We start from the raw sequence: 16,683 nt of genomic DNA on the forward strand, positions 1-16,683 counted from the left end.
ATGTTTCACGTATTTTTTTGAAACGTATTAAATGGGCTTTTAAATCAGTACACACCATATAGGGTCTCCCATTTAAGGCAATGCACCTAAATATCTCTTAATGGGGCCAACTGACAGGAAATTTTTAGAGACATATTTTTAGAGATTTGTAGGGAACCAAATGGAACATTTGATGTACGCATTTTTTTAAGCTTTGGCTCGAGCTATGAGGAATCATCTGAAGTGTGCCTTCTCAACTCGTTGGATTGGTCGGGGTCTTCGCATTCCATGGTCTCGACGACCACCAGATCTTACGTCACTTGATTACTACTTGTGGGGTTTTATCAAAGATGTTATTTACGTGAATGGGCCGAACACCCCGATATGGCCATGCTATTGCAAGCATTGCGCCCCAAGTTCTTGATTGTTGGAAATTGTCACCGCCGAATTGAGTTGTGCTTGGAAGTCAACGGGGGAACCTCGAACAACTCATGAACTTCCACACATGTTTGCGCCATTTTTTCACAGATTTTTCAGCACAGAGATGTGAGCAGACATTACCTCCACGTGGTGCATCCTGGGTCATCCTATTCTTCCTATTCTAAAAGGGACACCCTTGACACAATCGATTATCTCGAAAATCTCGAAATCATGATTCGATCGAAGCCATGATTTCTCATTGGTCCGCCTAGAGTGGCGCGAGATTACAAAGTCGTAACTCTCTTACATCCTATTGTAAAAGGGACACGCTTGACACAATCGATTACCTCGAAAATCTCGAAATCATGCAGGCACGATTCCTTATTGGTTCGTCTAAAGTGGCGCGAGATTACGAAGTCCTAACTCTCTTACATCCTATTCTAAAAAGGACATGCTTGACACAATCGATTATCTCGAAAATCTCGAAATCATGCAGCCACGGTTCCTTATTGGTCCGCCTAAAGTGGCGCGAGATTACAAAGTCGTAACTCTCTTACCGAAATCGTTTCAAATACGCGCGCAGGCGCGCGGGACGATCTTTCGTGCTAAAAAAATCTAGGTCTTTAGTTTGATACTAAAATTCATTTTCGTCCCGTTCGTCCAGTAAAATCGAAGGAATTCACATGAATGATGATGTATCTGAAAACAAATCATCAAGGAGAACACGTTCCAGAGAGTTGATAAATACAATTGCCAATTGAAAAGAATGTCCTTGTGCTTGCAGTTTAGAAGCATGACCCTGAAAGCTCAAAAATAATTCAACCCAGTAGCTAATATTCCCAAAAATTTGACAGTCAATATCCTCCATTGGGAGATATTTAGGCGCATTATTTTAAATGAAGAGAGAAATTACCCTAAGACCTGAAGAAAAAAAAAGAGGTTGGGGCGACAAATCATTTAATTACAAATGTGGACTAGCATGATAACTATTTAATATTATGATTCAAAATATATTTACCTTCCTTCCCATGTAGTAAACTGCACAATTGCTGCTGAAATAATAACAATAACAGATCCAAGAGCATCGGAGAGTACATGTAAAAATACTCCTCGCATATTCATCTGACTGGGATCATGGCTATGGCCATGGGATTTTTTGATCGGTGGAGGTGGTGGTGGTGGTGGTGACGATGGTCGATATGCCTCATCATTTTCATTATCATCACATACCAAAGTACTCAGTCTGTTGTGACTACGAGAAATTCCATGCGTATGACCATGAGAATTCCCGTGTTCTAAAAATAATAAAAGTTCAATTGCAACAATGCTTTGCACTTCCGATATTTCTTTCAACAAATCGCTGCTTTTTTTTTATGTATCAAGGATTTTCTGACCTACATAAGAAGTCGAAGGTAAATTGCAGTGACAGGAAATGGGGGAAGTGGATGGAAATTCTGGTTCTTCGCGGTTTGGGAGGCGATCTCTGTGGTGATGGTCTGGGGACAACAGATTCTTTCATTTAATCATAGAATATGAATAATTTTCATATTCTTTTCTGGGATTTTTTCGATAAAAAAAGCTATATGATTACGATTCTTTAGCGTCGTAATTTAACGGTTTTTTCGGCGTGAGCATTTATCTCTGTTTTTATATTGCCAGTTATCACCTATTCAGCTTTTTACAGTTTTTGATTATTTTGAAAACAATAATTATTTTATGTTATTGCGGCCGGTAAAACGCGTTTCTAACCTCCCTTCGCTCGGATAAAAACGCGTTTTCGGCCACAATGACATAAAATAGCATCGGCGGAAAAAGTGATTCTGACTCATGCGCGTTATAATCCTCGTCTCCGACTCGGACCATAAAGTCGCATTCGTCAGATTCCCTTTTCCGTCCTAGGCGTGAAATATACTAATTTTGGCTGGGTCGTAATCTCTCAAACTGTATCAATTATCTTTTGCAGTATTTAAGAACATTTAGAAACTTCGAATCTATGTAAAATACAAAGAAAAAGAAGAGTAGAAATTAAGGTTGTTGTCTCGTAGAATTTTTTTTCGACTGTTTTCGTTAAAAATTTTATGGTGAATAGTTTGAAAAATTAGCAACAAAATGAGCCTTTTCCGTTTGCAATTGACCGTTTTGAACTTGAGATATAAATTTTTGAAATTCGAGTGATTTAACACGTGTTTAAATGGAGTTTTGCCGATTAGAATTTTTTAAAAATCAACGGCTCGACAGTTTCAGAAATAAAAAAAAACGTGGAATATACATCGTGGGAGGAAATACAGAAAAAAAAATCAAATCGATTGACCGTTTGGTTTACGGAATATAATTATCGGAAACTCATAAATTTATATAATTGAAAATAGTTAATATGGAAAATATATAGTTATGCTTTAGCTATCCATGCACAATGCAATCAATCAAGTGAGACTATATACCGCTAAAAGATTGTGTTCTAAACTGGCCCGTTTTACAGCGGATAAACTTTTTACAGAGACTGTCGCGCGACAACAACCTTAAACAAAATAGAAATTAATTAAATTCCAAATTAAATGGTAACTAGTTCTTTTCGGAATCGTTTAAATTACAGGAGATAAATTTCATTCTAAAAACAATTTTTTTTTATGCATTTGAGAATGTGATTCGAGGACGATAAAAATATTAAACCCAAATTAGCCCGTGAATTGTTATCGATATTAAATACACTCAGATAAAAAAATAATCATTCGGAATTAATTATTTGGAGAGTACACACTAAAACGCATCCACTGCATCCAAAATTCAAAATCTCTCTGAAATAAATATAGAAATATCAGAAGCTTCCATTCTTTAAATTTGTAGCTTCTATATTCCTATACCGATATTCAATTTACTTTTTTTTTCCGAGTATTAAAATTTCCACGAAACAACTCAAAAATTTCCATTCGTAGAAGAAAAAATATTTCGTCGAAATATTTTATATTTATTATTTTATTATATTTTATTTTCTTTTAAATTTATTATTCATTTATTTATTTATTTTATTTCTTGATTTTAATTAAAAATTGGGGGAACCAATAGAATTCTTTGTAATCTCTTTTTTGTAATCATTTTTTTGTAATACGGAAATAACTGTCAAAGAAATCGGAATTGTACAAAGAGACCTTTTGGACGGAATTGGCAAGGGATTTCGTAGGAGAGCTGCATATAAATTGAAGATCTCCTCGCAGTAGAATAAATAAAGATAATAATCATCATAATGCTTCAGAGGATGATAATGTGTATTTTTTCGTTGAATAAACTGATTATTATTCATTTTCTTAAACTACAGAATTTTGTTATAAGAAGTTGACGACATTCTTTAATATGCATAATTATCGATCGAGTTTATTCAAGGTCATTACCAACATACCCATCCTCTAGAGCAATATGATCACCGTCATTAACAATTAATAAAATTTTTATGAAAATACATACTTCTCTCAAGTTCATGAATCCTTGAGAAAATCTTTTTTGTCACAGTGCATGCCTCTCGCAGAAGGATACACTGAGAAAAGAAATATTTTTGCCAAGGATCCATTTACTTGAAAATAGTATACATTTATTCAAGAGGTATTTCTCCAGTTGAGTAATTCCCAGGCGATTCTGATCAGATTGAGATAATAGAAGATGATAATGTGAGATATATTTTCGTATTTATGAAAGATGTATTTACCGTGGAATAAACAGAGACCAATCAGGTTGACAAAGAGTCCAAGAGTACCAACAGCAATGAGCCACTCAGGCTTGTGTATGTCCTCCGGTTCGATGAATCTTTTACAAGCTTCAACGGTTATACTGAAGCACAGAGCAACGAGAAATACTGCATTCACCAGTGCTCCAAGCACTTCAGCTCTAGCCCAGCCAAACGTATTCTTCGACCATTTTTTCGGGGACATCTGAAATAAATGATCATCCCATAAAATTCTCATCCATTGCATCGACTCTGAATTGTTTAGAGTTGGATAGAATTGATTTAATGCTTTGGACAGATTGAATAATTACCTTGACAGAGAGAAATGCAACTACCAGAGCTGCTACATCCGACAGCATGTGAAAACTATCAGCAACAAGTGCCATGGAATTTGTTACGTAACCGACGATCACTTCTACCAAGAAGAAAAATGCTGTTAACCACAGCATTGTTAATAAACGACATTTTTTCCCTGTGTAACGACCCATTGTTCAACCTGAAATCAAGGAAAATTGTGAATTCAACATGTGAGATATTGGTTACGATTTCTCCTGATATTCCCAATGTAGGAAGAAATTAGAAATAAATAATCAATAATACTACAAAAGTAATTCTCAATGTAAAACATTGAGGCAACCTTGGACCGACATTGAACCGACACTGCGCCAACCTTGAGATAACCTTGGACCAGCATTGAATAGACACTGAGTCAACCTTGAACTAACATTGAACCGACATTGGGTCAACCTTGAACCGACATTGAGCCAATCTTGTACCAATGTTGGATCAACCTTGGGCCAACCTTGCACCGACATTGAACCAACGATCAGCACTGCAACGAATTTTCCAATTTGCGTATTTTCTAACAGAAAATTAGTTCTGACCAAAAAAATCCGCAATTTCGCGTGAAAATATTGATATGCTTCAATTAAAAAATTATATGAAGACTCTACTCCAAAGTTAATCATCCAGACATGAAAATTTGCACAATTAATAATAATAAATAATCGAAAGACACCGTGGTTTCATTTCAGAAGCAAAACCGAACGTTGAAGACAGCGAAAGAATTCTTTAAAATCCCTCATTACCGAGATAATTAAATAATTACCACTACAATTTCCCCTCGAACTCTCACCACTTCCTCACTGAATTAATGACTGCGATAAAAACAATCTCAAGTTCAGTGTTGAGTTGTTTATCTCCCATGTTATTTCATGGGATTTTTCAATATATTTCGACTATAAACAAAAATAATCTGATGTTTTTACAAGGAATTTGATCACCTGCTAGGTGTCTGGTGTTTTCAGGCGTCTCCGGTTGTTTGGAAAATTTTTTTTTCAGAAATCTTGGATGAAAGTCAGAAGGTCAAAGTGCCGAAAGCAGATAAGTTCATTTATCTCCTAGGAGTTCCATTGTAAAACTTCTGTAGAGATTCGAGTCTTGTTTCATGGAAATATAATGAAGAGGACAAAATGGAAAACTTGTGGAAAAGTTTTTTTAACTTATTCCCAGTAATTTCTTTTTTCCACCAAAAAATTTTGGAGACAATCTAAGTGTCCTAGTGTTTTTTGCAAATTTAATTTTTTCTTTCAATTAAACTGTTGTTTTGATTTTTTTTATTTTTCAACATTTTCAAATAATACGCCATTCATCTCAACTCGCTCATTTTTTTAATCCTGCGATTTCTTATATGGAAATTAACGATTTTTTTATCAGTCAAGTGTAATAAAATTCTGGAAAAACTGCAATGTTGAATACTGGATTGTTACGATCGCTTTTTCCCCTCGTCTCCCATTTTACCCGCATTCCATTTTATCCTGTCTCCCATTTTTCCCCCGCGTCCCATTTTGCTCGGATCCCCCACAATCCTTTAAAAAATGTCGATATTCTCTAGTAAATTCTACAAATCAGAGACGATTTCCATTTTTTACGACTCATTTGATCATAAAATCGTTCAAACATTCCACATAATTTTCAATCAAATCCAAATGGTTTAACACGCAGTCTCGAGATTTTAACGACTTCTTTAATTAATTTTCGACAGGATTTACCGCAGAAAAAATACATAGAATTTTCCTTAGAATATCCCATAAAATACCGCATATTTTATTAAATAATCCCGTTTTTTGCGTTATCTGTGAATTCTAACAACTAAAATTTAAAACAACGAAATTTCATCGAAATAGTCATAGTTTTTCTAACGAGATGCCAACGATAAATTTTCTAATTGGAGTGTATGAAGGGGAATATGTATTTTATCACTCTTATCACCTCAATAGAAAATCGGTACCTCCAATATTCTTCACAATTCCGTAATCTTCAAGACGAATTCTCCCCCGATCAATCTAAACTCATCGTTATCACTTGCTATCAGATGCTAAAATCTAGTTTAAATTTTATCATTCTCAATATTAATGGTTGGGTCTTGGCAATTGACCAGAGGATCCGTCATTATCGCAAACTCAATTGGCCTGCTTTACTGACTCGCTCTTATCACTCATTCTCTTTAAACAATTTTGATGAAAACAATCATTCAAAGACTTGCTATCGATCATTGTTTAAAGAAACATCAAAAATCCATGAAAATTGTTGAATCGAGATTTTGACAAATTAATCCTTTTCTACTGTGGAAATAATTGTTATAAACTTTTGTTATAAACTATTTTTAGCGATCGATCATTGCTTGAAGAAACATAAAAAAATTATGAAAATTGTAAAATCGTTGACAGCAACAACAATAAATCAATAAACAAAAATCATTAATTATTTAGAATTCATCAAAGTTCTCTAGTTATTTTTTAAAATAATAATTGACTCTTAATACCCAGAAACCAAAATTTATTGATTTATTTTCCAACTGAAAAAATAGAGATTTTCATAAAAATTAATAATTTTCCACTGTGAAAATAACCGTTACAAATAATATTATGTGCCATCGATAATTGTTTAAAGAAACCTAAAGAAATCCATGAAAATTCTAAAACCGTTGACAGCAACAAAAACAAATCAATAAATAAAAATAATTCATCCTCAATAATTCATGCAATTTTATCTACTCATTTCTCGAGACAATAATTTACCCTTCAAATCTCCAGAACCATAAATTTATTTATTCATTTCCCATCAGAAAAACTTGAGTTTTCAATAAAACCACGTGATTATCAACATTAAAAATAATTGTTATAAATAATACTGTACTTGAATGTATTCGGACAGAAAGACTGAGAATTGATTCGACAAGCCTTCGGATTTTAATCTTGAAAGCTCAAGTTATCTCCAGTACTTGAAATTCCCCTCAATCATTCTAATTGTTCTTCCATCAATGAGATCAACGAAAGTATAACCCCAGTATGAGTTACACGTGTCATTATGAACTCCGCTATCTACAAATAAATCAAAACTTATTTTCAGTTGCAATTGCCTCATCGAAACATTTATATTGACCCCAAGGGATTGGAGTAGGTTAACGTGTCAAAAAGAAGAAAAAAAACACCCAATGGACAAATCCTAGACTCCAACCGGATAAATAAATTCATCAGGACATGAATCATCTTGGGAAAAACTATTAATTGATGAGTGATTCACCTTGACAAACAGGAGAGATATTTCCTTTATTTAAAAGAGAAGATGAGGAATTCCCGGAGGGTAAAGAACTTTCGATGAGCCTTGAGAGGAATTCAACGTGATAATTAAATAAAAAATTATTTAATAACAAAGGAGTAGAAATTAATAATCATATGATGTGATGCCTCACCTCTTTGTGAATTCTATGAGATTTCCTTTTTATAAATCCGATGATTTATTTGTTTTTATCTATAAAACGAATAACTTCACTCGACTGCTGACGACAGTCATGTCACAAGAGGGTAATGAGAATAATTAATAAAATATCACCAGCACGTGTTTCATTTTATTATCATAATTGAGGATTAAGTATTGGGTGAATATTGGATGTGTGTTTGATCTGGATTTTGGGTTTAGAATTTATTTCATTGTTATTGGGGAAATGGAAAAGTCACTGTCAGCACTGGAGAACCGACCAACACTGAAACATTTAGTCAGTTGGTTACTTTTATATACACCAATGTGTGTTTTTGTCTCTTTTTTTCCATCAGGTAGTTTGAAAACGAAAGAAGGATGAAACTAACAAGGAAAATCACTTTCTGGGGAGAAACTAGAGGTCCACGATGCCTTGTAAAAACCAGCGACACTCAACACTTGAAGATTCACTCGTTTTTATTTTAGTTGGAACAGCTGTTTTATCGACTGTCGAGTCGATTATTATTGCAATGTCAAGGGAAATGTTTATTTATTCACATTCTGATGCACTTCACTGCCTCTTTAAACAATAAATTGTGGGAAATGTGTGAAGTTGATTTGTTTATTGGGGAAGTGGTGGAAAATTTTTGTCAGCGCCTCTCGCGGGAAATTTGAAAAGTGTTATGGATATTTTATCAACTGTCGATTGTTGTTATCGATGATTATTACAATTTCAGGGGAAATGGTGATTTTTCCATCTTCTGATACATTTCATTGGGATTTTAAACGATAAATTATGGGAAAAATAGACGGAAGTTTTTTTTTATTGGCAAAGTATTGGAAAATTCAGGAAAAATTGAGAATTGTCAGCGCCTCTGGCGGGAAATTCGAAGAATGTTATGGATTTTGAGGGATAAACTGTTTTATTAATAGTCGATTGATCTTATCGATAATTATTATAATTTCCAGGGAAATGTTTATTTATTGACATTCTGATACACTTTACTGCCTTTTTAAACAATAAATTAGGGAGAAAATCGACTGAAGTTCATTTGTTTATTCGGGAAATGGTGGAAATTTTTTATGAGCGCCTCTGGCGGGACATTCGATAGAATGATTTTATGGATTTTGAGGCACAGAACAATTATTTTATCGACGGTTGTTCATTATTCATTCCAAAGTTCGATTTTTTTTAACAAAATCTTTTTGTCAATTTTTTAAATAAGTCTGTAAATGGAAAATATTTTATTTACGTAAATTGTCAATAATTTCGAGTTTGGTATTTAACTATTTGAAATGTATTCGGCTAAGAAGAGAAACTTGAATTTTTTTATTTATTTAATATTTTTACATGACATAATCTATTTTAATCGTCTGACAACTCTAATTTCTTCATTTCATTTGGATATATTCTACGGTCCTCAAAGTTCAAAGAGTTCTCTAATTGAATCTTGGAATTCAACTGGGATCCTGGAAACGTGACAGAAGCGTCAACTCAAAGTCCGAGATTGAAGTCCCTCGAAACTTGAAAAGTATATTGACAACGTGGAAAATTACCTCCATTAAACAATCTACACGTACACGCATCAATTTAGAAATAATTGCCATAAAAAAATCTTCATTGACAGAATTTTCCAAAATTTCCACTTGCGAATCACTAAAAATTATTATGAATTATCGCGTTAATTACTCGTCATTTTTTTGCAAATAAATGACCAAATAAATCAACTGATTGATTATTAGTCAATTAATTCCATTTTGTATTTATTTTTTGACAAGGAGAAACATGTTTTAATTGTTAATAAATTAATTCGCGAAAAGTAATTTCAATTATTTGCTCTCGATTTTTAATTTTTTCAATAAAAAAAGAATGAGAAACCTATTTTTTAGCAATTAATAACTAAATTAAAATATAATTATTATAATTAATTAACTAGTCAATTCGAGAAAAGTTATTATTCCCGAGTGTCCTTGAAGACATGTTTTCTCCAGTACATGTTTTTAATATTCAAAAACAAATAAATAAATAAATGTAAAATAAATAAGTGAATAAAAACAAAATAATGACAAAAAATTATAATAAAAAAAAATAATAAGATAAAAAATTATAAAATAAATTCATTCGAGAAGAGTGCATTTTTTTTAGGATGTAATGCTCAAATTGTAAAAAAAAAATTGTAATCGTAAAACGGTATTTGGAAAATATAGAATGAAAACGGGAGAGAAAATGGTTTTTACTAGACCAGCGGCTTGTACTCCGTGACCGTCACGATTTGTTCCTCCGTTTTTTTTTTTTTAATACAATATTTTTTTCTATTCGACTATATTCCGTCTTTATTTGACTCACATGTTGGAGAAAGATGGAGTTAATCTAGTTTGTTGGAGGGGGATTTTCGAGATATCGAAGTGGGGGAAAGAGTCGGCGTGCGACACAACTTTACTGGCGACTTCACAACCAGACGGTACTTGGTACTTGGTACTTGGCCGACGCGTGCTTGCGTTTATCAGCATTTATTTAATTGTGATGTGAGTGTTTTTGTGGATCAATTCATCAACTTCATTTTTCCGAATTCACACAGCAAGTCCAGTGATTTATTCATTCATTCTCATTGTCTAATTGCCAGGGATTATGCACTTTGATTTTTAAAGGGACATCTAAAGTAAGTTGCGTCTCACGTGATCATCTACTCGAATTTATTATTCTATTCTGTTTTACATTGACAATTTAACAGAGATTTTTTCTTTTATTTTCATTCGTAAGATTTTTGAAATTTTAATTGTTCTGGGGTTTTTTTTATTATTTCAATTATTCTTTACTGTTGAGATCTCGACTTTTAAGATTCAATTAGAGTGTCAATATAATTTTAGATCCTTAACTAACATTCTTTTAAATATTGACCAATTATTCCTATATATTTGTTTATAATTTTCTATATATTTATTATTTCTCTAAAATTATTATTGAATTTTCTATTCTGTTTCATCTTGAAACACAAAATTATTATTATTTATTAATTGATATTCTCTTATTCGAAAATCACATCGAAACGTTTTTTTTTCTCTATTTTTTTTAAGTTATAGCTTTTTAATTTTTCATTCTGTATTTAATTACTTTTTATTATTTAATTGTCATGGAGTAAATTCAATTGTAATTTCCCCGGAAAATATTGAAGTTCCGATTTTGTTGTACTTTGATAATTATTATTATTATTTTTTTAATTGTTATCTTTTATTAAAAAATCAAAACAAAGGGTTTTCTTTTCTCCATTTTCCCTTTTTGTCTTCAGATCAATTTTAAATCAATTCAATTTTTGTTATTAATTCATTAATTTCCATTTTTTCCGGACTTCAATCTGAAAATTACAGATTTAATTTTCTCAATTAATTATTCCTTGAGCAGGTGAAGAAAATTGCCAAGATATTATTGTGTTCAGATATATTTTTGCATGAACAAATTCCCTGCTAGAAATCTAAACTTTCAATCACGCGAGTTGCAATTAAATTCTAATTAAAAACAATAACTTTATTTATGATGCTACTTAAAATTCATGAACATTTGGCTTTTTTGTTAAGTAATAATTATCCAATTTATTTACTTCGACGTTACAAATGTTTCCCTTTATTTCACACCAACAGTTGAATGCTAATTAATTAATTATTGATACCCTGATAATCAATAATATTATAATTGTTATTGATAATTTTCACAAAAAGTTTAAATTTTCTTCTGAAAATACGGAATCAGAGAATTTCCCCGATAATTTTTCGTGGGTATTAAAAATTTCAAGTTTTTTCACTTTAAATTTAAAATACAATTTATAAACAATTGCGAAAATTCTGCAATTGATGATGTAGGAATAAGAAAAATACTTGAGATACTAGAAGTGGAAACAGTCGTCTGGTTTCAGGGCATGATCGATTTCTTTGGAAGCACCAGGTCATTGACCGATCAATAGAATAATATAATCCCCGAGTTGGACAATGAATTTAACATTTTTCAACGGTTCAGTGTATTTTCTGGAGTGAAATACGGGAGTTATAGACGTTTTACCGTGAAAATCTCGGGGTTTAATTTCGCGTGATCATCGACCGGGAATTTCTGGCGCGCAAACGAAAAAAACAACCGACCGTAACGTTCTCGAATCTAATAAACTTTTTTAATCTCCAAGAAAATATCAGTGCCTTCTTTTTATTTCCTCTGATTTAAATATTAAAATTTCTATCGGCTCACCTTATTTTTTCTTCATTCCGGGAGAAGTATGAAGCGATTTCTGGAAGAGAGTTATGACTTTGAAATTTCGCGCCACTTTAGGCGGACCAATGAGGAACTGTGGCTTCGATCAATCATGATTTGGAGATTTTCGAGATAATCGATTGTGTCAAGCGTGTTCGTTTTAGGATAGGATGTAAGAAAGTTACGACTTTGTAATCTGGCGCTACTCTAGGCGGACCAATGAGGAACTGTAGCTTCGATCGAATCATGATTTCGAGATTTTCGAGATAATCGATTGTGTCAAGCGTGTCCCTTTTAGAATAGGAAGAATAAAACGATTTCGGTAAGAGACTCACGACTTTGTAATCTCGGACCACTTTAAGTGGACCAATAAGGAATTGTGGCTTCATGATTTCGAGATTTTCGAGATAATCGATTGTCAAGCCTGTTCTTTTTCGAATAGGATGCGTCTGCAAGGGAATAAAATAAAAAATCATCATTCTAGTTACGAATCCATTCTTTTCGTTACATCAATTTCAAGAATAATAAAAATCTCATTTCACACTATAATTTATTCTGACAACCATCCCCTAGGTAATTAAATGATTGATTTTCATTTTACGAATTAAATTTGCGCTTTTAATATCCATTCATTTTGCCGCACTCTACCCAAGGCGTAATTTATTTATGAAATGAGTCCTGAAATCACTTGAAATCACTTGACGTCACTCGAAATCAATTATTCCCCGAAATCATTTGAAATCAGCAATCATTGTGCCACGATATTTTATAATTAATAACCCCTCACTCTACCTTTAAAAATAATAATATATTATATTATATATGATAATAAAAATAAAGAAAAAAATGAATTTGGATCTTCGTGGAAATTATTTTGCCCGGCGATTGCTTTTGGAAATAATTGCAGACAATTAATGAGTAATAATGATGAATAATTATCTTATCGACGAGTTCCGGTCCTATGCAATTCCTTCTCGTTTCAGGGACATCCGAACGAATTATTGTCGAAGTACTTTTATGGCATCTTGAGCAACCAGGTGACATTCTTGTCAAGGTCTCACCATTTACTGAGGATTTAGTCACAACAAATCTTCACCTTTTTCTTCTACGAGAACTAACTCACGCCACAGCGCGCTGTAATTATAAAAATCGTGATTAAAAATTGTTAATTAAAATGAGTTCCAAATTCAAATTAGCCGCCTCAAGCGACTCAACCAATGAGGAACAAGCGTAGCAGACTTTCGAGATATCGATAGTCTCGATGTTTATCCTTTTTAGAATAGGAAAAAAGGGAAATAAAAGGGAAAATTATTGGCAATCACAAACAAAGACTATTACGTAAAAAAAAAATTAATACAGGTTTACCATGTCTCGTTTATTGTTCAATTGATAAACATTAGAATCACACAAAATTTTCACAGTTCTATGAAATTAAAAATTTGGACACATGATAGTAACACTGAGAAAATTTTAGATAATAAAAAAAAAATAGTTTTGGAACTAACAGATTAAATTAATGAATAATCACAAACACATATATAATAGCAAGTGCTAAATATTGAATTGAATAAATTTGGTCAAAACATCTAATTGAAATTTCGGAGTTCAATTGTAACTTTACTTGTTCGCAAGAATTCAAATTTGAAATTAGTACTAATTAAAATATGCCTGAGGATGCATTCAATTTAGAACCATATTTGATAACCTCAACTAATTATTATTTCGTATATTAAGATAAAAAAAATATTTTTTAAGTTCTCAATAGTCACAAAAAATTAATATCATTTAATAGAATTAAATAATTAATTTATCTATTTTTACTCCATATCTGTTAAGAAACAGTTAATTGACACAAATCTATCAAAAGATTAAATTAACCAAATAGTTACTAACATCAAAAATATTTTTAATTGTTTTCAATCTAATTCAATAAAAACAGCCATTTCTCGTCGCTAACGAATAGATTTACAACATAATCAATATAAATTTAAATAAATTTGCCTCGCAGTCTATTTTTTCAAATATAATAAGTACAGCATCATATAATAAATCTAAATAAAATATAATATCTAGGGCCTGAGTTATGCCTTTCCACAAGTGTCCCATTTTGCCTGGCTCTCCCCTAGGTCTACCGATTCCTACAAAGATTTAAGATATGGCCGCACATCCGATTTTTCGTAAAAAGCCACAACTCAATAAAATGGTGCTAGCGACTTGTTTTACTTTCTACGTCGATTTTTTGACTTTTTGTACTTTTCAATCTCAAGTGTCATTTCATACCCCGAGTTGGAAAGAGATTTTGTTCGTGGTGAAGAGGCTCTCTCGGATGTACTGAGGCCCTCGGGCACGATTCTTTATTCGTAAGTGCATATGTACTAGAAGTACGATAAAACCCCACAGAATTTTATACATAAGACACGCCGGATCGATATTAGGCAGTGTGTGAATTCACATCGAGTTTGAATTTCTAACAATATCACGAATGTTATTAACGATGTTCTGACGGTATTTTGTTATTTTTCCTGTTTTTCTGAGATTTTTCCCTTTTAAAAAAAAGCATGTAACGGTTTTTGTCAGCTTTTTTTGGCACTATGCATATCAAAATATATCTATATAATATGATATATGTATATATATAATATATATATATAAATTATATTAATTTTATATATATTAATTTTTTTTTATATAATAATATTCAATATTTTTATTTTTATATTATATTATACTAAATTTATTAAATTTTAAATTATTTTTTATATAAATTTTTAGACTTTTTTCTTTCTTCTTTTTGAAATTCTATATATGTATATATTATATTGGAAATAACCGTGGATATATATATATATATATTCCAATGATAACACCCCATACGTGGACGATTTGGCGCGCGTAGCGCGCCATATACGCTAGTATTGAAAACTATCGATCGGATTAGGATATGAAAATATAGCATTTGTCCGTTACATCATTATTTATCCTATCACGAATTTTCATCCCGATACATCAATTCTTATAAGTTTTCACTACAATTTATTGATTTTTTATTAAATTTTAGTGAAAAGTTACAAAAATTAGGGGATCGGGATGAAACTTTATGAGAGAGTCAATCATGATGTAACGGACAAACGCTATATTTTCATATCCTAATCCGATCGATAGTTTTCAATAAATCTCAGAAAAACAGGAAAAATAACAAAATACCAGCGAATCATCCTTAAATCTTCCATCGCAATATCATCTCAATCTTTAATTATACGAGGTTGAATTTATTTTCAATTGAAAATTCCTCAATCAATTTCTGAATATTCATATAAATTGATTTTTTTTGTTAAATGGTGATTTATTAAATAATTAATTGAATAGACGAATAGAAAACTAATTTTTCCTGTGTGGATTACGATGATTTTATTAATCATCGTTAATTAATTTGTTTCATTGTTGATAATTATGGAAAAATTGGTGGAGTTTGGAAATTATACGGAAATTTCCCGACACTTTATTGAAATTGATTGAATTGATTTTTATTAAAATTGATCACCCCATTTTCCGTTGACCTTGAGAATTGATAAAAATGAATTTTCTTATGTTAAACTATAATTTATAAAATAATTAATTGAGTATAAAAACAGAAAACTAATTCTTCTTTTATCAATTACAATTATTATTTAATTATTGGAATAAATCAGGGTAATTTATGAAAATGGAGAAATATTTAAAGACCAGAAATTCTGCAAAAAATTCCTATCACTTTTATTTTCAAAAATTTTTATTCAATTCAATAAACTATAATTTACGTGTTAATTACACATTTTAATTGGAATAAGATAAATATATTGTATATAATTAATAAAATAAATAAGGAGAAGAGAGTCGTTTGGGAAATAAATAAATTGATAAATGGTTTTTATGTTTTAGAAAAGTCTCAATCGAATTTTCGAATGGATATTCGAAGTATTGTTCGACGCTGGGGGGTGGATTTTTTTTTTAAAAACAACTATGACTTTACCAGTGTCAAGTTATGAAGCTCTTCTCGTACAAGTTCGTGAACTGACACATGAGACTATTCTACTTCAGCAACAACTATCGGCGGATTTATTTGATAATCTCGATCCGACTGACATCAATCACAACCTGCCACGACTCTATGAGAATCGAAAAAATGGTGAGGATATTTTAAATTATTCCCAAATTATTATTAATTATAAATTATTTCCTAATCGAATTTCAAGATCAATTCAGAAATAAAATTTATACATTTATAAAACATTAAGTTTATCGAACGTCGACTTTTGTTTAAATTTTATCTTTTTAACCTAAATCCGTTTTAAAAAAAAGCATGTAACTTTTTTTGTCAGCTTTTTTTGGCGCTATGCATATCAAAATATATCTATGTAATATGATATATATATACATGTATAAATAATATATATAATATATAATATATATAATAATATATATATATACATTATATTAATTTTTTTTATATAATAATATTCAATATTTTAATTTTTATATTATATTATACTAAATTTATATAATATAATATATAAATTTAATTTAATTTATATTTAAT

The 16,683-nt window shown here is 31.2% G+C and overlaps 2 protein-coding genes across 3 annotated transcripts in view; one reads left to right on the top strand and one right to left on the bottom strand.

The window, feature by feature from the left end:
* Window positions 1–8,491, bottom strand: part of ZnT63C (zinc transporter 63C) — an 18,842-nt gene extending 10,351 nt beyond the window's left edge. The window contains exons 1-4 of the mRNA XM_011300630.1: window positions 7,869–8,491; window positions 4,426–4,610; window positions 4,097–4,319; window positions 1,418–1,694 (exon numbers count right to left, since the gene is read on the bottom strand). Of these exons, the coding sequence (XP_011298932.1) occupies window positions 1,418–1,694; window positions 4,097–4,319; window positions 4,426–4,602 (677 nt within the window). The 5' untranslated portion in view covers window positions 4,603–4,610; window positions 7,869–8,491. The remainder of the gene's footprint in view (window positions 1–1,417; window positions 1,695–4,096; window positions 4,320–4,425; window positions 4,611–7,868) is intronic.
* A 1,848-nt stretch (window positions 8,492–10,339) lies between these two features.
* LOC105264034 (adenomatous polyposis coli protein) overlaps window positions 10,340–16,683 on the top strand; it is a 27,104-nt gene continuing 20,760 nt past the window's right edge. Inside the window, exons 1-2 of one of the 2 annotated variants that reach the window (XM_011300605.1) lie at window positions 10,340–10,533; window positions 16,026–16,272. In XM_011300605.1, the coding sequence (XP_011298907.1) occupies window positions 16,107–16,272 (166 nt within the window). In that variant the 5' untranslated portion in view covers window positions 10,340–10,533; window positions 16,026–16,106. The remainder of the gene's footprint in view (window positions 10,534–16,025; window positions 16,273–16,683) is intronic. The other variant, XM_011300607.1, reaches the window with a different exon arrangement.

This window comes from Fopius arisanus, unplaced genomic scaffold (genome assembly GCF_000806365.1).
Source record: "Fopius arisanus strain USDA-PBARC FA_bdor unplaced genomic scaffold, ASM80636v1 scaffold00018, whole genome shotgun sequence".
NCBI classification, from domain to species: domain Eukaryota; kingdom Metazoa; phylum Arthropoda; class Insecta; order Hymenoptera; family Braconidae; genus Fopius; species Fopius arisanus.